Raw genomic sequence first — 24,910 nt, 5'->3', positions numbered from 1 at the left:
GACTTGATCTGAAAGTAGTTAATGAACGACAATGGACTGACTCTATGAGCTCTGTTTCTAGACCAAACAGGTTTGTGTATCTCTGTGTGTGCCATGTTCACTCATCTATAGATTGTATTCAAGGGATGATATTGTTGTCTCGCAACTGTTCAAACAAAGACACAATTCCAGGTGTCAGTACACACACACACAGTAGGAGTCACCCTTCTCACTTCCATACTTCAGTTTATATGGCTTTTTTATGCAATGACAACTCTGAATAAGACAGTGAACACAGTTGGTCTAAACTGACACGGTGGCTTGATTCCATCACAGTGACTCTAACGACATGCTTTGAGCCCTTGTATTTAGCTAGTGGTTAGATAAGTTGTCCCACAAGTCTCCCTAGCTCGTTGCCCCTCTAATGTTACATTACAGAGTTGTTTGCTGTCAGCATCTCATGCCCATTCGTGTTTTGTGAATTTTAATTCAGCAGGACTGTGAGTGTGTGTGCTCACATACAGGAGTTTACATAAGGAGAGTTATAGCGGTTTCTTGAAAAAAATCCACCAGAGGCCCTAGCTGTGATTACTCAAGACCCTTTTAGAAGCCTGAGAGAGACCACTCCCTCACTATTTCTCCGCCCAGCCTCTCTGACTGTGTCCCAAATAGCACCCTATTCACTACATAGTGCACTAATTTTGAGCACTGCCCTATGGGCCCTGGTCAAAAGTAGTGCACTTTATAGGGAATAGGCTGCCATTTTGGACACAAGCTCTGTCCTGCAGTAAGTCAACCCAGCTAGCTGCCTGTGATGTTGCTTGGGGCAGAAAGAAAAAGAGGGAAGGGAGGGCCTGGGCCGGGAGAGCAGAGGCAAGAGGAGAAACAGAGATGATTATCCAAATACAGTCATTAAAGGGGAAATGTGTTTTTCAAACTGTCAAGATGATTAATGGGGTAGAGCAAATCCTCACAAATGCTCTTGTTTAGTCTAACTGGCAGACACGATCCTGCCCATTGATTTATGGCAGGCCTGGTGTGTGAGGCCATAGTGGGGTTAGGGGAGTGCTGSGGGAGGGAGGGGGGAGGAGTAGGGAGAAAAGGGATTTGTGGAGAGTGAGCATTAGGGAACAGGCAGGAGGTAAAGAGTTAGGMAGGGATAGAGGAAAGGAAGGAGGGGAAGGAAGGGAGGGAGAAACAGCCAAGTAAATACTGTGACTCTCACAAACTAGGTTTTAGAAAGCAACATGTCAAGATGAGGCGTTCCAGTGCTACTTTGATATTTTCTGTGTTATGAAAGAAAAKGGGTCACATTTTCAATCTCAATAAATCACCTAAGCAATAAATCAACCAGCCTGTTAAGCTGCCTTTGAATGATTGAATTAATAGGCCTACATGACTCTATAAATCCCCTTTAAGTGAGAAAGGGACACAAAACCATTTATTTTCCATTAATCAGGGTGATACTTTATGTAATAACTGTGCACACATGTACAACATGTTTCCTAAACCATATCCCATGGCTTAGGAAACATGTTGTACATGTGTGCACAGTTATTACATAAAGTATCACCCTGATTAATGGAAAATAAATGGTTTTGTGTCCCTTTCTCAAGTGTAATATAACTACAGAACATCTCTCAATGGAAATGACTAAGACAATAATACAAATCCATCAATGCATCCTTCAAACTCCCCACCTGGTTTACCATAGAGGCACCAAAGGTTCTGAAGTGCATCCAAAATGGCACCCTTTTCCTTATTACAATAGTATATACAATATATATATACAGTATATATATATATATATATATATATATATATATATATATATATATATATATATAGGGAATAGAGTGGCATTTGGGACATAGCCCTAGTATACAAACTCCTTGCCAAACTGAGTCCCTGCAGACCACCCTTGTCCTTCCAGCAATGCCAGATAGATGGCTAGCAGCTGTTAGCCTTACAGCCTCTTCCTAGTTCCTAGAGCAGATGCATGAGGGGCTATCTATACTGAACAAAAATATAAACACAACATGCAACAATTTCAAAGATTTTACTGAGTCACAGTTCATATAAAGAAATCAGTCAATTTACATAGGTTAAATAAAAATGAATAATTAGGCCCTAACCTATGGATTTCACATGACTGGAAATACAGGTATGCATCTGTTGGTCACATATACCTTTAAAAAAAGTAGGGGCGCGGACCATAAAAACAGTCAGCGTCTGGTGTGAACACCATTTTCCTCATGCAGCGCGACACACGTCCTTCGCATAGAGTTGATCAGGCTGTTGATTGTGGCCTGTGGAATGTTGTCCCGCTCCTCTTCAAATGCTGTGCTAAGTTGCTGGATATTGGCGGGAAGTYGAAGACACTTTCGAACACGTCGATCCAGAGCATACCAAACATGCTCAATGGGCGACATATCTGGTGAGTATGTAGGCCATGGAAAAACTGGGACATTTTCAACTTCCAGGAATTGTGAACAGATCCTTGCGACCATGGGGCCGTGCATGATCATGCTGAAACATGAGGTGATGGCGGTGGATGAATGGCACAATGGGCCTTAGGATCTCGTCATGATATCTTTGTGCATTAAATTGCCGTCATTAAAATGCTGTTGTGTTCGTTGCCTGCTCAAACCATAACCCCACCATGGGGCACTCTGTTCACAACGTTGACATAAGCAAACTGCTCGCCCACACAACGCCATACACATGGTCTGCGGTTGTGAGTCTGGTTGAACATACTGRCAAATTCTCTAAAACAACGTTGGAGCCGGCTTATGGTAGAGAAATTAARGTTAAATTCTCTGGCAACAGCTCTAGTGGACATTRCTGCAGTCAGCATGCCAAATGCACGCTCCCTCAAAACGTGAGACATCGGTGGCATTGTGTTGTGTAACAAAACTGCACATTTTAGTGGCCTTTTATTGTCCACAGCACAAGGTGCACCTGTGTAATGATCATGCTGTTTAATCAGCTTGTTGATATCCCACACCTGTCAGGTGGATGGATTATCTTGGCAAAGGAGAAATGCTCACTAACAGGGATGAAAAACACATTTGTGCACAACATTTTTGAGAAAGAAGCTTTTTGTGCGTTTGGAAAATTTCTGGGATCTTTTATTTCAGCTCATGAAAAATGGGACCAACACTTTACATGTTGTGTTTATGTTTGTTCAGTGTATCTGCAAATTTCTGATTCTTCCACTGCCTCTCTGAAGTCTTCGAAGAGCCTTTCCCATACCCCCACTGCACCAGACACACACTGTGTCTATGTACCACAAATATAGTCAAGCACATTCATAGGACCATTTTACCCCGCCCCCAGACACACACACTCAAACTAACACAGACACACTGTACTACATATATACTGTTCACACACACTGAGCCCTCTCATAAATCTCCAGATGAAGTAAAAGCAGGCGGACACCCATGAGGAAGACATTAAATGGAGATCTCAGCAACGAGGAGATGAATGTGGTGCTGGAGCAAGAGAGAGGGGGGAGAGAGAGCAGCAGAGAGGAGAGAGAGGATATTCAAGACCTGGAACACAGACAGTAATGATAATGAATGGCACTGAAAAGGAGTACAGGGGAAAGGTAGAACATCAGTTTTCAAAAGCTGAAAATAATATATTGACCTATTCCCTTTCTCCCTAACTTTGTGTCAGGCACCTTCGCCATTGTGAGGCGATGGTGAATTGTATAAAAAAGGGGGAGGTAGCAGGTGAACATCAGATGGAGAGAGATGAAGGGTGAGGGAGAGGATTGCAGAGTATGAGTATGAGTGGTAGGTCAGCGTGTCATGTGAGTTGAGTGGAGTGTGGCCCAGCTGTGAGCGCACTCACTCATGGTGCCATGGCCTTCTGCTCTGTCTGAGGGTGTGTATGTGTGTGCGCGAATGCCTGCACCCGTGTGTGTTTGTGTGTGTCTGCTCGTACCCCTGGCGTCCTGGTAWGTGTGTCAGGGCCCTGTGATTAATGACCCACAGGCCTTGTTTCTCCTGCTTCCTTCCTTTCCAGCCATGTCACACACACAGTCACGCGTCAACTTAGTGGACACCGGCAGATTGACACTGGAGCGACCCCCACTAGGCCACAGCAATAGACTGAGGGTTACTAGGTACTACGCATGCAAACAAAACACATGCACACACAGAGACACACACACACAACACACACACACAAGTGCAGAGACACACACGATACAAAGCTCTAGAGATAATTCATACATTTCCAATCTAAACCCGCTTATCAGTCTCTCCTGTTCAGGAAGGTAAGAAAGTGCAGCAGTGGGCATGTAAGTGTGTGTGTCTGAGTGTGTGTTGGGCTGTAATTGTGTGTGTGTGTGTGTGAGAGAGAGAGAGCAGGAGTAGGGCTTGCTTGTGTGCTGGTTCCCAGCATGTCAGAGGGCTGTCAGGCTGTGATTTATGGTTGCTAGACTCAGAGCAGTCTTCGCTGCCAGTTCAGTATTGTTACAACTGACAATTAATGAGGCCAGACATGCTTTCAAGCACTGCACTTAACAGAGGCCTCCATCTTCACCAGTCACAGGCTCCTTTCCTCCTCCTCCCTCTTCGTGTGTTGGGCTGTCTGTAGATGCTCTCTCTCTCTCATTTTCTCTTCTGTGGTGGCGGTGTGGAGAGGGCTAGCAACCACGAGACCTGGGATACAGAGAGAACAAGGCAGAGCAGACAGATATATGGAGGAGGCTCTCTTTCATTTCCACTCCTCTACCTTTCTGCACATTATTAAGCCAGACACAAAACAGGTAAAAGCTAGACTCAGAACACCACTCCAACCTTTAGTGCTGCTACACACACTTTGAAATACAGAAACATACTATATTTCTTAGGAATAATACACTTATTTGACATCGTGTGATTTATATTATACAAAGAGTAATGGTAAAGAAAATGTAAAGGTAAAAGAGTGATCATTTCATAATTGTGGGCTGTTTACACTGTGGGATTACACTGAGAGTAGCCTACCTGGACTATGAGTTATAGGACATTTACACCTTGATTTCTCGGCTGGCTGGCTGCAAACCGTGTGTCTATTGGCTTACGTCGATCCCGGAGCAAACTTAAATTGTTCCGGAGCTAGCCAGCTGAAGAGTTCCATCTGCCATTCCTGGGCTACAATCGCCTATCCGGACCCGTTTTACTACAAATGCGGAGCCCCACCGGGCCTTCACGACTGACTACCGACATTATCTGCCCGAGGGAGTTATCCAACTGGCACCTCCGTCGCGACGTTACCTGAACGCTCATCTGGGGCGCTCACTAATCGTTAGCTTCTTATCGGCTGCTATCTGATAAGTATATCGGACAATTTTTCTTGGGTCACTATAACTATATCTATTTTGCCAATTGGATTGATCCCCTCTACCAACGGAACCCACTAATCTACCGACGGAAACGCACGAGGTGACTAAAAATAGACCTCCATCCTATGCTATCTTGCTACCGATAGCCAGCTACCGGCCAGCTGTCTGGATCGCCGTGACCCCAACCAACCTCTACTCACTGGACCCTTATGATCACTCGATTAAGCATGCCTCTCTTAATGTCAATATGCCTTGTCCATTGCTGTTCTGGTTAGTGTTTTTGGCTTATTTCACTGTAGAGCCTCTAGCCCTGCTCACTATACCATATCAACCTTTCAGTTCCACCCCACCACATATGCGATGACATCACCTGGTTTCAATATGTTTCTAGAGACAATATCTCTCTCATCATCACTCATACCTAGGTTTACCTCCACTGTATTCACATCTACCATACTTTTGTCTGTACATTATTCCTTGAAGCTATTTTATCGCCCCCAGAAACGTCCTTTTACTCTCTGTTCTAGACGTTCTAGACGACCAATTCTCATAGCTTTTAGCCGTACCCTTATCCTACTCCTCCTCTGTTCCTCTGGTGATGTAGAGGTGAATCCAGGCCCTGCAGTACCTAGCTCCACTCCTATTCCCCAGGCGCTCTCTTTTGATGACTTCTGTAACCGTAATAGCCTTGGTTTCATGCATGTTAACATTAGAACGCTCCTCCCTAAGTTTGTTTTGTTCACTGCTTTAGCACACTCTGCAACCGGATGTTTTAGCCGTGTCTGAATCCTGGTTTAGGAAGACCACCAAAAATTCTGACATTTTCATCCTAACTACAAGATTTTCAGACAAGATAGAACGGCCAAAGGGGGCGGTGTTGCAATCTACTGCAAAGATTGCCTGCAGAGTTCTGTTTTACTATCCAGGTCTGTTCCCAAACAATTTGAACTTCTACTTTTAAAAATCCACCTCTCTAAACAAGTCTCTCACCGTTGCCGCCTGCTATAGACCACCCTCTGCCCCCAGCTGTGCTCTGGACACCATATGTGAACTGATTGCCCCCATCTATCTTAGAGCTCGTGCTGCTAGGCGACCTAAATTGGAACATGCTTAACACCCCAGCCATCCTCAATCTAAGCTTGATGCCTCAATCTCACACAAATTATCAATGAACCTACCAGGTAACACCCAAATCCGTAAACACGGGTACCCTCATAGATATCATCCTAACCAACTTGCCCTCCAAATACACCTCTGCTGTTTTCAACCAAGATCTCAGCGATCACTGCCTCATTGCCTGCATCCGTAATGGGTCAGCGGTCAAATGACCTCCACTCATCACTGTCAAACGCTCCCTGAAACACTTCAGCGAGCAGGTTTCTAATCGACCTGGCCGAGGTATCCTGGAAGGATATTGATCTCATCCGTCAGTAGAGGATGCCTGGTTTTTTTTTTAAATGCCTTCCTCACCATCTTAATAAAGCATGCCCCATTCAAGAAATTTGAACCAGGAACAGATATAGCCCTTGGTTCTCTCCAGACCTGACTGCCCTTAACCACACAAAAACATCCTATGGCGTTCTGCATTAGCATCGAACAGCCCGTGATATGCAACTTTTCAGGGAAGCTAGAAACCAATATACACAGGCAGTTAGAAAAGCCAAGGCTAGCTTTTTCAAGCAGAAATTTGCTTCCTGCAACACAAACTCAAAAAAGTTCTGGGACACTGTAAAGTCCATGGAGAATAAGAACACCTCCTCCCAGCTTCCAACTGCACTGAAGATAGGAAACACTGTCACCACCGACAAATCCACTATAATTGAGAATTTCAATAAGCATTTTTCTACGGCTGGCCATGCTTTCCACCTGGCTACCCCTACCCGCGTCAACAGCACTGCCCTCCCCCAGCTACTCGCCAAGCCTTCCCATTTCTCTTCTCCCAAATACAGTCAGCTGATGTTCTGACAGAGCTGCAAAATCTGGACCCTTACAAATCAGCCGGGCTAGATAATCTGGACCCTTTCTTTCTAAAACTATCTGCTGAAATTGTTGCCACCCCTATTACTAGCCTTTTCAACTCTCTTTCGTGTCGTCTGAGATTCCCAAAGATTGGAAAGCAGCTGTGGTCATCCCCTCTTCAAAGGGGGGGACACTCTTGACCCAAACAGCTACAAACCTATATCTATCCTACCCTGCCTTTCTAAGGTCTTGCAAAGCCAAGTCAACAAACAGATTACCGACATTTCGAATCCCACCATACCTTCTCCGCTATGCATCTGGTTTCAAGCTGGTCATGGGTGCACCTCAGCCACGCTCAAGGTCATAAACGATATCTATAACGCCGCCATCGATAAGAAACAATACTTGCAGCCGTATTCATTGACCTGGCCAAGGCTTTTGACTCTGTCAATCACCACATCCTCATTCGCCAGACTCGACAGCCTTGGTTTCTCTAAATGATTGCCTCGCCTGGTTCACCAACTACTTCTCTGATCGAGTTCAGTGTGTCAAATCGGAGGGTCTGTTGTCCGGGCCTCTGGCAGTCTCTATGGGGGTGCCACAGGGTTTCAATTCTTGGACCGACTCTCTTCTCTGTATACATCAATGATGTCGCTCTTGCTGCTGGTGAGTCTCTGATCCACTCTAGCAGACGACACCATTCTGTATACTTCTGCCCTTCTTTTGACACTGTGTTACACAACCCTCAGGCGAGCTTCAATGCCATACAACTCTCATTCTGTGGCCTCCAGCTCTTAAATACAAGTAAACTAAATGCATGCTCTTCAATCCGATCGGCTGCCTGCACTGCCGGCCTGTCACAACATCACTACTCTGGACCAGCTCTGACTTAGAATATGTGGGACAACTACAAATACCTAGGTGTCTGGTTAGACTGTAAACTCTCCTTCCAGACTCACATCAAACATCTCCCAATCCAAAGTTAAATCTAGATTTAGCTTCCTATTCCGCAACAAAGCATCCTTCACTCATGCTGCCAACATACGCCTTTGTAAAACTGACCATCCTACCAATCCTCGACTTCGGTGATGTCATTTACAAATAGCCTCCAAACCCTACTCAATAAATTGGATGCAGTCTATCCAGTGCCATCCGTTTGTTCACCAAAGCCCCATATACTACCCACCACTGTGACCTGTACGCTCTTGTTGGTGGCCCTCGCTTCATACTCGTCGCAAACCACTGGCTCCAGGTCATCTTACAAGACCCTGCTAGGTAATCCCCCTTATCTCAGCTCACTGGTCACCAGGGCAGCACCTACCTGTAGACGCGCTCCAGCAGGTATATCTCTCTGGTCACCCCCAAAACCAATTCTTCCTTTGGCCGCCTCTCCTTCCAGTTCTCTGCTGCCAATGACTGGAACGAACTACAAAAATCTCTGAAACTGGAAACACTTATCTCCCTCACTAGCTTTAAGCACCAGCTGTCAGAGACACTCATAGATTACTGCACCTGTACATAGCCCATTCATAATTTAGCCCAAACAACTACGTCTTTACCTACTGTATTTATTATTTAGCTCCTTTGCACCCCCATTATTTCATCTCTACTTTGGCACATTCTTCACTGCAAACCAACCATTCCAGTGTTTTTACTTGCTATATTGTATTACTTCGCCACATGGCCTTTTTTATATTTTTATTTATATATATATATGATATATTTTGTTTGCCTTCACCTCCCTTATCTCACCTCACTTGCTCACATTTTATATAGATTATTTTCACTGTATTATTGACTGTATGTTTGTTTTACTCCATGTGTAACTATGTGTTGTTTGGATGTGTCGAACTGCTTTGCTTTATCTTGCCAGGTCGCAATTGTAAATGAGAACGTGTTCTCAACTGGCCTACCTGGTAAATAAAGGTGAAATAAAAAAAATAAAAAATAGGCAAATTCTACCTTCAACACTCTGCGCTGTGAGTGCACCCCATGCTATAATCACTACCAGAGTTTACTGGCAGCAGCACCCGTGCCCCCCCCCCCCGGCCGGCCCTGTGTCCTTGTCAGTCGTGATTAATGGCAGCAGGGCCCCGGCGCGGCTTTACTTCCCTTGATAGGCTACTTGGTGAACTCTGACAAACTTATTCTCCCCTCACTCGGTTATTCCTTTTTCTCTCCACGTTAAAAATGTGCAGCACAGCTCTGCCATGCACTGCGACACCTAGGGGTTAGGGTTGGCGTTTCATATTTCTGAGGCGACCGATCGAGGGCTATAAATAAAGCGTTCGCCATCTCTGCGTCATGACCCTGGATATTATATCCAAATCTCTGCCCTGGACCATTGCACACATCTAATAAAGACTTGTTGTTGAGGTGAGAAAACACATAAATGTTTTTCAAGCTTGTTGAAGAGTTCTCACTCTACTTTTCAAGGCTGTAAATAATATGTTAAAATGTATTTATAATATAATGTAGATCTTCTTAAATTGTATTTTTTACAGCTGATTCGTTAAGCAAACTTACAGTCAGTTCCTTGAACCACCACTATCAGTGAAGTTAGCCAGTCCAGCACATGGGCTCAACTGCAACCAATTGAAAACAAAGACAATTACTACAGTGGCAAATTGATAAAGGTTTGGGAATATTGTCKAACGTAAACACTAATAGGCCTACAGATAAACCAACAGACCTTCAGAATACATTAGACTAAACCCCAAACATTTTAAGACAACATGGTCCTCAGATGGCTCTCAAACAAATGACTAGCAAAGTACAGCAATGACACTGGACAGCCTATATGGGCTTAGAGGCGCTGCATGGTCAATCCGAGGGCTGCATTTGCCTTGCAGCATTTATGGTGATATGGCCTCTGCTGAAGTCAAGGAATTCATACTTCTTGCGCTCCGTGGAGCAGGGGCTGTTGTGAATGAAGTTGTCAAGGAAGTGAGTTTGTGTTTATATAGGACCTCCCACCTACCGTCAACCAATCATGCCAATGCATAGCGATTTGGAGTTCTTCGCATTGTTACAACATTTGAGAGGCGCACAGCGATGCAGTACAGAGCTCAATTTGGCCCCTGCTTGCCTCCAGAGGCTCCYCAATTGCATCACACCATCCATACAAGCCTACAAGCACATTTTTGGATCATGCATAAATTGGCTTTTACCCACACAAGGCCTTCAGATACAAAGCTCACATCGCCGCGCGCACCACTTCTCCTTCTTCTTCTTTGGTATTATGGCGGTCTGCAAACAAACGTTATAGGTACATGCCGCCAACTATTGTATTGCCCTACCAACCAACCCTGCAWCCATTAAAACTTCACCACTCTCATATACGCACAGGACTAAGGGGTGCTTTTATACAATAACATGTTCCCCAGTAATTATGATCCCCTGTGAAACACTGACCAAATCTATGTTCCTATCATGTAACATTAATATAAAGCAACTCTGCTCGCTAGTCTAGTCACTCAAGTATCACTTAAGCCAAGGGGTAGCAATTTACCTATCAGTACTCCTGATCAACTTCACAACAGAATAATTAGCTTTCTATGATACTCGTTGTCCCCCTCTGTTGGTCTTGTGGGATATTTCCTCGTTGAAGAACGTCCAACTGATGACGTGTGACGTAAAATGCGGAAGTGAGCCTGGTAGCAGGTGTTTGCGTATTTTTGTCGGTGGAGGAGGCACCTCGAGTGATAATACTACAGGTAATAGTACGGATTTCTAGAACACTTTTGTCAATGGGGTTTAACGTACCTATCAAGTATCTACAATGACAACAATGTGAGTGAAATATTGTGTCAGTGGATGTGACCGTTCCCGTGTTTGAAATCGAGCGTAGTCTAGGTTAACGTTAGCTAGCTAGGTAGCTAAAGTAGCTAGCATAGATGCTAAAAAGCCAAACGGTTGCTTGTTACGTAGTTGGCTTATTTAGTCTTGTCTTGCTGGACAGGGGTGTATGAGTACGTCAAAGACTGGGCGATTCATGGTTTGCTGTTAGTATTCTGTCAACTCAAAGTGAATCAACTTCTCCATGTTAGAAAGTGGAACCAAAGATACTGATCCTACACGTGCAAGAAAAAGGTTCACGACCTCCTGGTATCAAAAGCCTGCTTCCTGTCATTGCTTGACTTGAGGTTTGTTTAGCGGTCTTATTTTGAGGTATTGTATAGCTAACTACACACTAGGTTAGTACGTTTGGGCTGGCTGCAGTTGTTAGGATTGTTATGAGATAAGGCAGCCGGGAGAAGTTTTTATCACGGCCTGTCTTGGCCAATCCTCTTATAACGCTACAAGGTCAGTCCTTGTTGATGTCTCAGCTAAGCTTCTTCTTCCTGACAGAGGAGTTTAGCCTGACAACAATATGCCTACCCTGTGCCTGGATATCACATATGTTGTTAATACCTGTGATTGATTCCAGCCTAATGTTTAAATGGCTATAGCCTATTCCAAATACACTGAACAAAAATATAAACGCAACAATTTCAGAGTTACAGTTCATCTAAGGAATCAGTCAATTTAAATAAATTCATTAGGGGCTAATCTATGGATTTCACATGACTGGGAATACAGATATGCATCTGTTGGTCACATATCTTTTTTTTAAAGTAGGGGAGTGGATCAGAAAACCAGTCAGTATCTGGTTTGACCATTTGCCTCATGCAGCGTGACACATCCCAGCATTTGCCTCATGCAGCGTGACAGAGTTCACATAGTTGGCCTGTGGAATGTTGTCCCACTCCTCTTTAATGGCTGTGCGAAGTTCCTAGATATTGGCTGGAAGTGGAACACGCTGTCATACACATCAATCTAGAGTATCGTCAACATGATCAATGGGTGACATGTCTGGTGAGTATGGCCATGAACTGGGACATTTTCAGCTTCCAGGAATTGTGTACAGATCCTTGCTACATGGGGCATTATCATGCTGAAACATGAGGTGATTTTTTGTAAGTCGCTCTGGATAAGAGCGTCTGCTAAATGACTTAAATGTAAATGTAAATGTGATAGCGGTGGATGAATGGCACAACAATGGGCCTCAGGATCTTGTCACGGTATCTCTGTGCATTCTAATTGCCATCAATAAAATGCATTTGTGTTTGTTGTCTTTAGCTTATGCCTGCCCGTACCATAATCCCACCGCCACCATGGGGCACTCTGTTCACAATGTTGACCGTAGCCAACCGCTTGCCCACATGATGTCATACATAATCTCTGCTATTTGCCCAGTACAGTTGAAACTGGGATTTACAACGCCGAACTGCAGTCAGGTCAAGACACGAGTGAGGACGTCCAGCTACCCTGAGACAGTTTGTGCAGAAATTCTTTGGTTGTGCAAACACACAGTTTCATCAGCTGGCCAAGTGGCTGGTGTCAGATGTTACTGCAGGTGAAGAAGCCGGATATGGAGGTCGTGGGCTGGCGTGAGACATCTGTGGCATTGTGTTGTGTGACACAACTGCACTTTTTAGGGTGGCCTTTTATTGTCCACAGCACAAGGTGCACCTGTGTAATGATCATGCTGTTTAATCAGCTTGTTGATATCTCACACCTGTCAGGTGGATGGATTATTTTGGCAAAGGAGAAATGCTCACTAACAGGTGCACAATATTTATAAGAAATAAGCTTTGTGCGTATGGAACATTTCTGGMGTCTTTTATATCACCTCATGAAATATGGGACTAACACTTTACATGTTGTGTTTATATTTTTGTTCAGTATAGAAGGCACTGGTTGATTCTATTCAACTGTTCTAGCTAATATCCAGAGCRTGCAAGGTAACTCTATTTACTACAATTTGATTGTTATGAAAGCCTTATTCTAGCCTACTTGTTATATAGGCTAGGCTTATAGACTTATTTCATTAATATGTCCCCTATGTCCAACATTGTGTATGTTGATCCTTTTGAAACTCATTGTTTGTCCTTCTTCTTCCCAGGATGGCACAGTTGGGTGCCATAGCCTCAATAATCTGTGCAATTGGAGGTGCAGCTCTCTTCTCTTCTGTGCACAAGATTGAGGAGGGACACACTGGAGTTTACTACAGGTCAGTTAGATATTAGGCTAGTCATTGTTATGTCTACTGTGAGGCTTACTGTGTATTAATGCATTTTCGTTTCTGGAGACATGCATCAGTTCACCTTGCAGTGCACTGCACACATACTTCATACCAGCGCTAAACTCAGATTATATCTGTAGTGTGATATAGAAAGAGGGTAAGATTATTTTCTGTTGAAGTTCAGATCAGTCCAGCAAATTCTCCAGTCTCCTCACATTTACAACTAACATTTGCAATTGTGGTTGCACACTACATCAGAACCATTTTGATTGACTTTTGGCTCTGATGTGATTCTTGTCATTTCCTTGTGATGTCATCATGTGTGTGTTCCACAGAGGAGGAGCTCTCCTGACCACCACCAGTAGCCCTGGCTTCCACCTCATGATGCCCTTCATCACTAATTTCAAGTCTGTGCAGGTGAGACAGACAGACCGTTCTCAGGAACAGGCCCTCAGCATGACTGGTCTGACTGGGAGTGAGGGGTTTAGGTTCAAATGTAGTTGTACAAAGACTGAGGCTGGACTTCAATGTTTATGCTAAGCACTGTCTTTGTCAGTTTGTTTACAAACATGGCCCCAAGCCCACACACTTTTTTCTGGAAAGTAACAGTACACTTGTGAGGGGAGTTTACATGTAGTTTTTCATACAGTGCCAAAGACCAGTCTGAAGTTATTTGACCTTGTTAAAAGGAACTACTGTGTAAATATGCAGGTTTTATTCAAATTGAGCCCTGCGGAAGTAATGGATTTTTGAGTGTTGAATGCCTTCTCTTTATTTCTGTCTTTGTAGACCACTCTACAGACAGATGAAGTGAAGAATGTACCGTGTGGAACAGGGTAGGGTTGTCTGTCTATCTCTTCCCAAAATGAACCAGCTACTTTTATCTCCATTCTTGAGGATTTATTGCATGTATGTGTTGTTACATTCTGTTTTTATTTATTTCAGTGGTGGAGTGATGATTTACTTTGACCGGATAGAAGTGGTGAACTACCTTGTACCCTCAGCAGGTAAAGTCAGTTGCCAATAAATCAAAAGGTGGAGCAGATAAAAAAAATGTCAATAAAACACATATTGTAGTTTGATTTAAATTTTACTATGTGCTCATGTTTAATCTCTCAACACAACTCAAAACTGATCTTATTTTTCTTTTTTCTTTAACCTTTATTTAACTTGGCAAGTCAGTTAAGAACAAATTCTTATTTACAATGACGGCCTACACCGGCCAAACCCGGACGATGCTTGGCCAATTGTGCGCTGCCCTATGGGACTCCCAATCACGGCCYGTTGTGATACAGCTTGGATTCGAACTAGGGTGTCTGTAGTGAATCCTCTTGCACTGAGATACAGTGCATTAGACCGCTGCGCCACTCGGGAGCCCCTTGGGATCTTACTTGTGGCATAGCATGTCTAGTTTTCAAATCCTTCCTTAGTATATAGGCTGTACTATTTCAGAACATTGTAACCCATGTATTGTAACAGTGCGTTGTCCACTGCACCATTATTTCAAAGGGTGACTCATTTTCCAACTTATGAATTGTATTCAGTCTTAAAGGCTCTGTGCAGTAAACTTGTTTTTCCTCGGTTTTATATATATTTCCACACTGAGGTTGGAATAATACTGTAAAATTGTGAAAAGTATTATAATGCTCTTTTAGTGTCTGAGCTGTTTGAAAAGATCGCCTGAAATTTCTGCCTGTTTTGGTGTGAGTGTTGGCCTGCCTGGTGACATCAGGCGGTACATTTGTTAATAGACCACTAAGCAAGAAAGTTTCAAATAGAGATGTGACAACAAAAAAAGCGTTAACTCATTTTTTTGTCGGTTTTCGTTAAAATGACAATAAAAATMTATAAAATTCCACGTGAATTCACAATGCAGCTGAGCTGTCAGCAACGGTTTGGGTCTCCCAGTGCGTCCCTGTAACGTCAACGCAGGAGTCAGCAAGCAGGTGCAGTTAGTGACTTTAATATTAACGAACATAGAATGATACAAAACGAGAAACGTCTGACAAGGAAACAAAAACATTACTGCCTGATAGCAAAATTAGGTGTGACTGATGATGATCCGCAAGTGTGCGTAAAGATGGGTTACCAGGACCGGTGGTTAGTGGACCGGCGACATCGAGCGCCGAAGAGCGGGAACTGTCACGTCTACTCCCACTCCACGTCGCCGGTCAACTTACCACCAGTTCTGGCAGCTCCTTTGGACCGTACACTTCCCAGTCCACCAGGTACTGGAGCCGACCCCACGACGTTGGGAGTCCAGGGGTGATCTGACGGCATAGACGGGGCTCCCCTCAATGTCCAAGGGAGGTCGTGGGGGATGTCATCAGCCAGGGGACCAGGAACCACCAGCCTGAGGGAAACATGAAAAGATGGTGAGATCCGGTAGTTAGATGGGAGTAGTAATCTGTAAGTTACCTCATTTACCCTTCCGAGGACCTTGAACATCCCCACAAACTGGGGACTCCACTTCTTACAGGGAAGGCAGAACGGGAGGTTCCTGGTGGAGAGCCAGACGTGATCACCAGGATGGAACACGGGAGCCTCACTGCAGTGGCGATCCGCTTCTCCATGAAGGCCTTCATACACATGATGTGAATTGGGGGCCATGATCGGAGACGATATCCTCCGGAAGGCCATAGTGCCGGAAGACCTGCTGGAACAGTGCCTGAGCAACCTGGAGAGCGTTAGGGAGACCAGAGAGAGGGATAAAACGGCATGATTTGGAGAATCTGTACACAACTACCAAAATGGTAGTGAAACGATCAGAGGAGGGGAGATCAGTGACAAAATCAATGGACAGATGAGACCAGGGATGCTGAGGCACAGGAGGGGGAAGGAGTTGTCCTGCTGGACCGTGTCGGGAAGATTTAGATTGAGTACATACTGAACATGAGTTGACATAGTATGCAACATCCTGGGCCAAAGTGAGTCACCAGTATTTCTCAGAAAGGGATCGAGTGGTGCAGGTGATACCTGGGTGTCCAGCGGTGAGGGATGTGTGTGTCCAGGTCAGCAACCGATCTCTGACCCCCGTGGGGACGTAGATGCGCTCCGGAGGGCAGGTGGCAGGAATGGGTACCCTCTCCAGAGCCTGGCGGATGTCCACATTTACTTCCCAAAACACGGATCCAACGATACGGGAGGACCGATTGATGGGCAGGCGTACACTCACAGAGCCCTCCACAGACATGGAACCACAGGGTGCAGGAAAGCAGGTCCTCTGACATCCTCTGACATCAAACAATAGATGAGAGACAGCCAGCTAGTGAAATGGATACTAAAAAAGGTTTGGTGGAAAGGGAAGATGGATTACTCACTCCTAACCCAGGAGACGGATGATTACGGGCCGTCCTTCTGCTCTCGTGGATTCCAGGTTGGAACGTACCGGACACCGTTGAAGCTGGTGCCCCTCCTGGCCGCAATGGGGATAGAGCCCTAACTGTCCCCGACGGCGTCGCTCAGATCCGTGGAGGCGTGTGGCCCCTACCTCCATGGATTCAGGCTCTTGACGGTCAACGAAGGACCTCTTCGCGCAATCCTCTTCTGAATAGGGTGAGGAGCCATGGATGCTGCCACTGTCCGAAAGATAAGTGCCTACTCCGCCGTGGTCTGGCCATCCTGCCATAGTTGGAGTAGATGCTCACCCCCCTGCTCACCCCCCAGAAGGGGGGTAGGTGCTCACCCCCCAGAAGGCCGTAGCCCACACCAATGCCTGTTTGATCAGCAGGGAAATAACCGTGGCAACCTTGGACCTCTCCGTTGTGGGTGCTCCCATCTGATGAGTGAAATAGAGGGAGCACTGGAGCAGGAAGCCACGTTATTTGGAAGGAGTCCCGTCATATTTGTCCGGGAGGGACAAACGGACATCGCTGACCTGGGCGGACGGTTGGATGGGCTGGGGTGTTGTCTCACTGGGTTGACTTGTGGTAGAGAATTCTCTGCTTGTTACAGGTGATGCCCCTCAGGAAATTTAGAGACGTTGAAGAATGCGGAGGACCTCATCCATAGGCGTCCCCAGATGTGCCAGCTGGTCGTGGTGTTGGCGAAGTAGTTGTCCCTGTTCGTTGACCATCTGGGAAGTCCTGATTTAACTGCTGCTTCCATTCAGTGAGGCAGTATTCGGTAACGTCGACACGGAGTCAGCAAGCAGGGGCAGTTAGTGAGTTTAATACACTSCTCAAAAAAATAAAGGGAACACTTATACAACACAATGTAACTCCAAGTCAATCACACTTCTGTGAAATMAAACTGTCCACTTAGGAAGCAACACTGATTGACAATAAATTTCACATGCTGTTGTGCAAATGGAATAGACAAAAGGTGGAAATTACAACACGCACATTTGTGGCCTGCTGGAGGTCATTTTGCAGGGCTCTGGCAGTGCTCCTCCTTGCACAAAGGCGGATGTAGCGGTCCTGCTGCTGGGTTGTTGCCCTCCTACGGCCTCCTCCACGTCTCCTGATGTACTGGCCTGTCTCCTGGTAGCGCCTCCATGCTCTGGACACTACGCTGACAGACACAGCAAACCTTCTTGCCACAGCTCGCATTGATGTGCCATCCTGGATGAGCTGCACTACCTGAGCCACTTGTGTGGGTTGTAGACTCCGTCTCATGCTACCACTAGAGTGAGAGCACCGCCAGCACTCAAGTGACCAAAACATCAGCCAGGAAGCATAGGAACTGAGAAGTGGTCTGTGGTCACCACCTGCAGAATCACTCCTTTATTGGGGGTGTCTTGCTAATTGCCTATAATTTCCACCTTTTGTCTATTCCATTTGCACAACAGCATGTGAAATTTATTGTCAATCGGTGTTGCTTCCTAAGTGGACAGTTTGATTTCACAGAAGTGTGATTGACTTGGAGTTACATTGTGTTGTTTAAGTGTTCCCTTTATTTTTTTGAGCAGTGTATTAACGAACATAGAACGATACAAAACAAGAGAAATGTCTGTCAAGGAAACATAACTGATGAGAGAGAGAGAGACTCAAGGAGAGCATTTATTGTTGCTTGACCACGAGACACTTTCGTTCAGTCTGCATGGTCAATGCAGCACATGCCGCAATGTTGATGACAACAATGTTGTTTCCAAATTTGATCTTAATATAAATCCACAAGCGTTCTATAATTACAATATTAGTTTGTTTCTTACATCTGCAAACAGCTAGTTTGTATTTTCTTAGCAAGTTAGCTAAATCGTGTTAGCCACTAATGCTAATTGCTAGTTAGCTGGCTAGCTAAGTACTGAGTCAGAGCAAACGTAGCTAGCTTCTTGGCGCACAGATCCCGATTAAGGGATCATTTTCGTAAACAACCGCTGAATTGGCAGCGCGCCAAACTCAAAAATAATACAAKAAATATTTATAATCATGGAATCACAAGTGAAATATACCAAAACACAGCTTAGCTTGTTGTTAATCCAGCCGCCGCGTCAGATTTCAAAAAGGCTTTACGGCGAAAGCAAACCATACAATTATCTGAGGACAGCGCCCCGCATACCAACACATGAAAAACATATTTCAACCAGGCAGGTGCGACACAAATGTCAGAAATAACGATATAATTTAGGCCTTACCTTTGAAGATCTTCTTCTGTTGGCATTCCAAAATGTCCCAGAAACATCACAAATGGTCCTTTTTGTTCGATAAATTCCTTCTTTATATCCCAAAAATMTCCATTTATTTGATTCAGAAATACACCGGTTCCAACTCGCCCAACATGACTACAAAGTATCTAATAAGTTACTTGTAAACTTGGTCCAAACATTTCAAACAACTTTCCTAATCCAACCTTAGATATCCTAAAACGTAAATAATCYATAAAATGTAAGATTGAATATACTGTGTTCAATAGCGGATAAATACAACGTGGAGCGAGCTCCAGTTCACGTGCGCCACACAGAAGAGTCCACTTGGCGTAACACTCACAATGAACAGCCCTACTTCTTCATTTCTCAAAAGAAAAACATCAACCAATGTCTAAAGACTGTTGACATCTAGTGGAAGCCATAGGAACTGCAACCAGGTTCCTCATAAATATAGTTTCCCATAGAAAACCAATTGAAAACACAGTGACCTCCAAATGTTTTTCCTGGATGGTTTGTCCTCGGGTTTTCGCCTGCCAAATAAGTTCTGTTATACTCAGACATAATTTTAAGTTTTAGAAACTTTAGAGTGTTTTCTATCTAAATCTACCAATTATATGCATATCCTCGCTTCTGGGCTTGAGAAACAGGCAGTTTACTTTGGGCACACTTTTCATCCGGATGTGAAAATACTGCCCCCTATCCCAATGAAGTTAACTTCTTATGGCTAGGGGRAATATTGAGTAGCTTGGATGAATGAGGTGCCCAGAGTAAACTGCCTGCTACTCAGTCCCAGAAGCTAGGATATGCATATTATTAGTAGATTTGGATAGAAAACACTCTGAAGTTTCTAAAACTGTTTGAATGATGTCTGTGAGTATAACAGAACTCATATGMCAGGCGAAAACCTGAGAAAAATCCAACCAGGAAGTGGGAAATCTGAGGTTTGTAGTTTTCAACTCTTGGCCTATCGAATACACAGTGTCTATGGGGTCATATTGCACTTCCTAAGGCTTCCACTAGATGTCAACAGTCTTTAGAACCTTGTTTGATGCTTCTACTGTGAAGGATGAGGGAATAAGAGCTGATTGAGCCAGGGCTCTGGCAGAGTGCCACTGCATTTCTACAGACAAAGGAATTCTCCGGTTGAAACATTATTGAAGATTTATGTTAAAAACATCCTAAAAGTTGATTCTATACATTGTTTGACATGTTTCTACGAACTGTAATGGATTTTTTTTAACTTTTCGTCAATTTGGATTTTGGAACTAAACGCGCGAACAAAAGGGAGGTATTTGGACAAATTATGGACGTTATCGAACAAAACAAACATTTATTGTCGAACTGGGATTCCTGTGAGTGCATTCTGATGAAGATCATCAAAGGTAAGTGAATATTTATAATGCTATTTCTGACTTCTGTTGGCTCCACAACATGGCAGATATCTGTATGGCTTGTTTTGGTCTCGTGGAAGAGTGGGGTAACATCTCACAGCAAGAACTGGAGTAGTTCCCCTTGCTCTGCATTGGTAACGCTGCTTCGAGGGTGGCTTTTGTCGATGTGTTCCTGGTTCGAGCCCAGGTAGCGGCGAGGAGAGGGATGGAAGCTATACTGTTACACTGGCAATACTAAAGTGCCTATAAGAACATCCAATAGTCAAAGGTATATGAAATACAAATGGTATAGAGAGAAATAGTCCTATAATTCCTATAATAACTACAACCTAAAACTTCTTACCTGGGAATATTGAAGAATCATGTTAAAAGGAACCACCAGCTCTCATATGTTCTCATGTTCTGAGCAAGGAACTTAAACGTTAGCTTTCTTACATGGCACATATTGCACTTTTACTTTCTTCTCCAACACTTTGTTTTTGCATTATTTAAACCAAATTGAACATGTTTCATTATTTATTTGAGGCTAAATTGATTTTATTGATGTATTATATTAAGTTAAAATAAGTGTTCATTCAGTATTGTTGTAATTGTCATTATTACAAATACATTTTAAAAAATCGACCGATTTAATCGGTATCAGCTTTTTTGGTCCTCCAATAATCGGTATCGGCGTTGAAATCATAATCGGTCGACCTCTAGTCTGAGCACTGATGGAGGGATTGTGCATTCCTGGTGTAACTCAAGCAGTTGTTCTTGCCATCCTGTACTTGTCCCGCAGGTGTGATGTTCGGATGTACCGATCCTCTGCAGGTGTTGTTACACGTGGTCTTCCACTACGAGGACGATCAGCTCTCTGTCCTGTTTCCCTGTAGTGCTGTCTTAGGCGTCTCACAGTACGGACATTGCAATGTATTGCCCTGGCCACATCTGAAGTCCTCATGCCTCCTTGCAGCATGCCCAAGGCATGTTCACGCAGATGAGCAGGGACGACCCTGGGCATCTTTCTTTTGGTGTTTTTCAGAGTCAGTAGAAAGGCCTCTTTATTGTCCTAAGTTTTCAGAACTGTGACCTTAATTGCCTACCGTCTGTAAGCTGTTTGTGTCTTAACCTCTCTGGGATAWTCGGGACGGCAGCGTCCCACCTCGCCAACAGCCAGTGAAATTGCAGGGCGCCAAATTCAAAACAGAAATTCCATAATTATAATTCCTCAAACATACAAGAATTTCACACCATTTTAAAGATAAACTTGTTGTAAATCCAGCCACAGTGTCTGATTTCAAAAAGGCTTTACGACGAAAGCACACCAAACGATTATGTTAGGTCAGCACCTAGTCACAGAAAAACACAGCCATTTTTCCAGCCAAAGAGAGGAGTCACAAAAAGCAGAAATAGAGATAAAATTAATCACTAACTTTTGATGATCTTCATCAGATGACACTCATAGGACTTCATGTTACACAATACATGTATGTTTTGTTCGATAAAGTTCATATTGTATCCAAAAATCGCAGTTTACATTGGCGCGTTATGTTCTGTAATGTTTCACTTCCAAAACATCCGGTGAAAGTGCAGAGAGCCACATTAATTTACAGAAATACTCATCATAAACATTGATAAACGATACAAGTGTTAAACATACGAATAAAGAMAAACTTCTCCTTAATGCAACCGCTGTGTCAGATTTCAGAAAGGCTTTACGGAGAAAGCACACTTTGCGATTATGTTAGGCCTGCACCTAGCCARGGAAACCCATACAGCCATTTTCCAGCCAAGGAGAGTGTCACAAAAGTCAGAAATAGCATTAAAATGTATCACTTACCTTTGACCTTCATCTGGTGGCACTCCCAGGTCTCCATGTTAGACAATAAATGTTGTTTGTTCGATAATGTCCCTCTTTATGACCAAATTCCTCCTTATTGTTCGTTCGTTTTGTCCAGTAATCCAAATGCTTAAGGCGCGTGCACTAATAAGTCCAGGCGAAAAGTTTTAAAAAGTACAATAAAAGTTAGTAGAAACATGCCAAACGATGTTTAAAATCAATTCTCTGGTTGTTTTTGTCATAAATAATCAATAATATTTCAACTGGACAAAAGCTTCGTCAATAGGAAAGGAGAAACAAGAAAGGCGCGTTCCCGARCAGGCGCATGACTGATGAATGGAAATTTCCACTGGCCACTGATTGAAAGTGCTGTATCTTCCTCATTTTTCAGAGTAAAAGCCTGAAACAATGCCTAAAGYCTGGCCACGTGTAGAGGAAGCCATAGAGACCGTGAACTGGGTCCTAAGTCTTTGTATGGTGGATAGGCTTTCAATGGAAAAACAGCCTTTAAATAATAGTACTTCCTGGTTGGATTTTCCTCGGGTTTTCGCCTGCCATATCAGTTCTGTTATACTCACAGAACATTATTTTAACAGTTTGGAACTTAGAGTTTTCTTTACAAATCTACTAATTATATGCATATCCTATCTTCTGGGCCTGAGTAGCAGGCAGTTTTCAGGCAGAATTTCTGTTGCTGGTTCTGGACATCTCTGCTGTAGTCCGGGTAGATGCTGATGCGTTGATCTTGTGGATGTCTTTCTTTGTTCTAAGCCCTCCTTATGCTGATGGCATCTTGGAAGAAGAGGAACTTTGAGATTAGGGTTCTCGGTGGTTGGCCCGTGCCATTGCGGGTCAGTGACTCCCCACAATGTTTGCAACACTGGTTGAAATGAGAAGAAAGGGGTACTGGTTGATTACTTTTTTTCAAAACCAATGTATTTTCCACGTTGATTCCACATCACAAAATGTTGACAAATTATGTTGAAACAGCGTTTATTCAACCACTGTGTACCCAGTGGGTTATTCACTGTAGCCACTATTACTTACTTAATGTAGCCACACTTCTTTCTCTCCTCTCTGCAATGTATAATATCTTTCTCCTCTCTGCAGTGTATATCTTTCTCCTCTCTGCAGTGTATGATATAATGAGGAACTTCACAGCAACTCTTTGTTCTCTCCTACAGTGTATGATATAGTGAAGAACTTCACAGCGGATTACGACAAGGCCTTAATATTCAATAAGGTTCACCATGAGCTCAACCAGTTCTGCAGCGTCCATTCTCTTCAGGAGGTCTACATCGGCTTGTTCGGTAAGTGTAAACAATAGGCAGTTCTAGAATATTCGTTTAAAGGGTGTTTCTCAATATGCATACTACCATGCTCCAAGTGCATTCTCCGAGGTCATTCTATTGAGTACGTACTTGTGAGGACGAGATTGTGGAGAACGCATAAAACATTTAATTTGAGAAGCACTCACACTCCCCCTACTGTATTACCTCACGCTGCATCTCCCTAATGTTATCCAAGGTAGATGTAAATTCTTTGTGGGTAGCTAGCTAACAATTCTTTGTGGGTCGCTAGCTAGCCAGTTAGCCCTATTGACTTACCCATTCACTGAACCTTCCTTCTTCTAGCCAGGACAATGGCAATGGTGAAAAAACAAGATATACACAAAGCAAACGTTTTACTTCATAATTATCAGCTAGATATGTGAATCTGAATAATGTCGCTAACTAGATAGTATAACAGTCAAAAATGATCTAAAACCAATGTTATCCAAGGCAGCTGTCAATTCTTCATGGGTAGCTAGGTAACAATTCTTCCTGGCCATCTGGCTAGCTAACAGTAGTAGCTAGCTAGTTAGCTCTATTATGGGCTTACGACCTACACATGCTATAGTGGGTATCACAAATGGCAACCTCTGTCTCCATGGTATATCCTCTAACCCTGTTGTGTGTGTGTGTGTGTGTGTGTGTGTGTGTGTGTGTGTGTGTGTGTGTCACTTCTGAAGAACTTAATGCGGGGTGCTGCTGTTTCATTTTGTGTATGCACTTAGCAGACGCTTAGCCAGAATGACTCACGGTCAGTGCATTCAAACATATTTAGTAGGGTAAAACAACCACATATCACAGTCATTGCAAGTAGACTCTTCTTCAAAATAGCRGTTATCAGCAGAATCAGTGCCAGGAAGATAAGACAAGATCAGGTACGAGTGCAAGAAATATAAGGTTGGTGAAGAGTTCTGTTTTCAGTTGTTTTCAAAACTTGGGGAGGGATACTGCTGTTCTGTCTTTCTCTGTCTGCAACTGTGAGTCTTGAGCCAACTTCCTTTTCTGAAACAGGAAACTGTGAAATGAGAACAGGAACCAGTCACCAAGACCGCATAGCATGATGCAGCCACCACCATAGTTGAAAATATGAAGAGTGGTACTCAGTGATGTTGGATTACCCCAAACATACCGCGTTGTGTTCAAGACATAATGTTCTTCAGATATTTTAGTATCTGATCAATTAGTCTTCTATTAATTAATTATTCTTTACTTCACATCAGTCCAAACGTCGTAAATTGTTGGTTATCTGAACGAACCCAGCCTTTACTATGAATCATTCATACACCAATTGGCATAATCATTATTTTACTAACTAACTAAATAATCACAGGAAATGCATAAAAACAGATATGTTACTAACAAATGGTATCTAAGATTTGCCTCTTATTCTGTAGGATCGATAGTCCTAGATTAACCATTTCCAGCCGTGTAGA

General features: G+C 43.7%; 1 protein-coding gene across 2 annotated transcripts in view; it reads left to right on the top strand.

The window, feature by feature from the left end:
• Nucleotides 1-10,908: 10,908 nt before the first annotated feature.
• LOC111957769 (erlin-2) overlaps nucleotides 10,909-24,910 on the top strand; it is a 33,118-nt gene continuing 19,116 nt past the window's right edge. The window contains exons 1-7 of one of the 2 annotated variants that reach the window (XM_070437075.1): nucleotides 10,909-10,995; nucleotides 13,012-13,065; nucleotides 13,227-13,334; nucleotides 13,682-13,763; nucleotides 14,136-14,182; nucleotides 14,292-14,353; nucleotides 23,331-23,456. In XM_070437075.1, the coding sequence (XP_070293176.1) occupies nucleotides 13,228-13,334; nucleotides 13,682-13,763; nucleotides 14,136-14,182; nucleotides 14,292-14,353; nucleotides 23,331-23,456 (424 nt within the window). In that variant the 5' untranslated portion in view covers nucleotides 10,909-10,995; nucleotides 13,012-13,065; nucleotide 13,227. Of the gene's footprint in view, nucleotides 10,996-13,011; nucleotides 13,066-13,226; nucleotides 13,335-13,681; nucleotides 13,764-14,135; nucleotides 14,183-14,291; nucleotides 14,354-23,330; nucleotides 23,533-24,910 lie in introns of those variants that run through there. The other variant, XM_070437074.1, reaches the window with a different exon arrangement.

Source organism: Salvelinus sp. IW2-2015, linkage group LG33 (assembly GCF_002910315.2).
Source record: "Salvelinus sp. IW2-2015 linkage group LG33, ASM291031v2, whole genome shotgun sequence".
In the NCBI taxonomy this organism is placed as follows: Eukaryota; Metazoa; Chordata; class Actinopteri; order Salmoniformes; family Salmonidae; genus Salvelinus; species Salvelinus sp. IW2-2015.
Note: the sequence above shows the minus strand (reverse complement) of the source record. Positions and strands in the feature narration are given on the sequence as shown.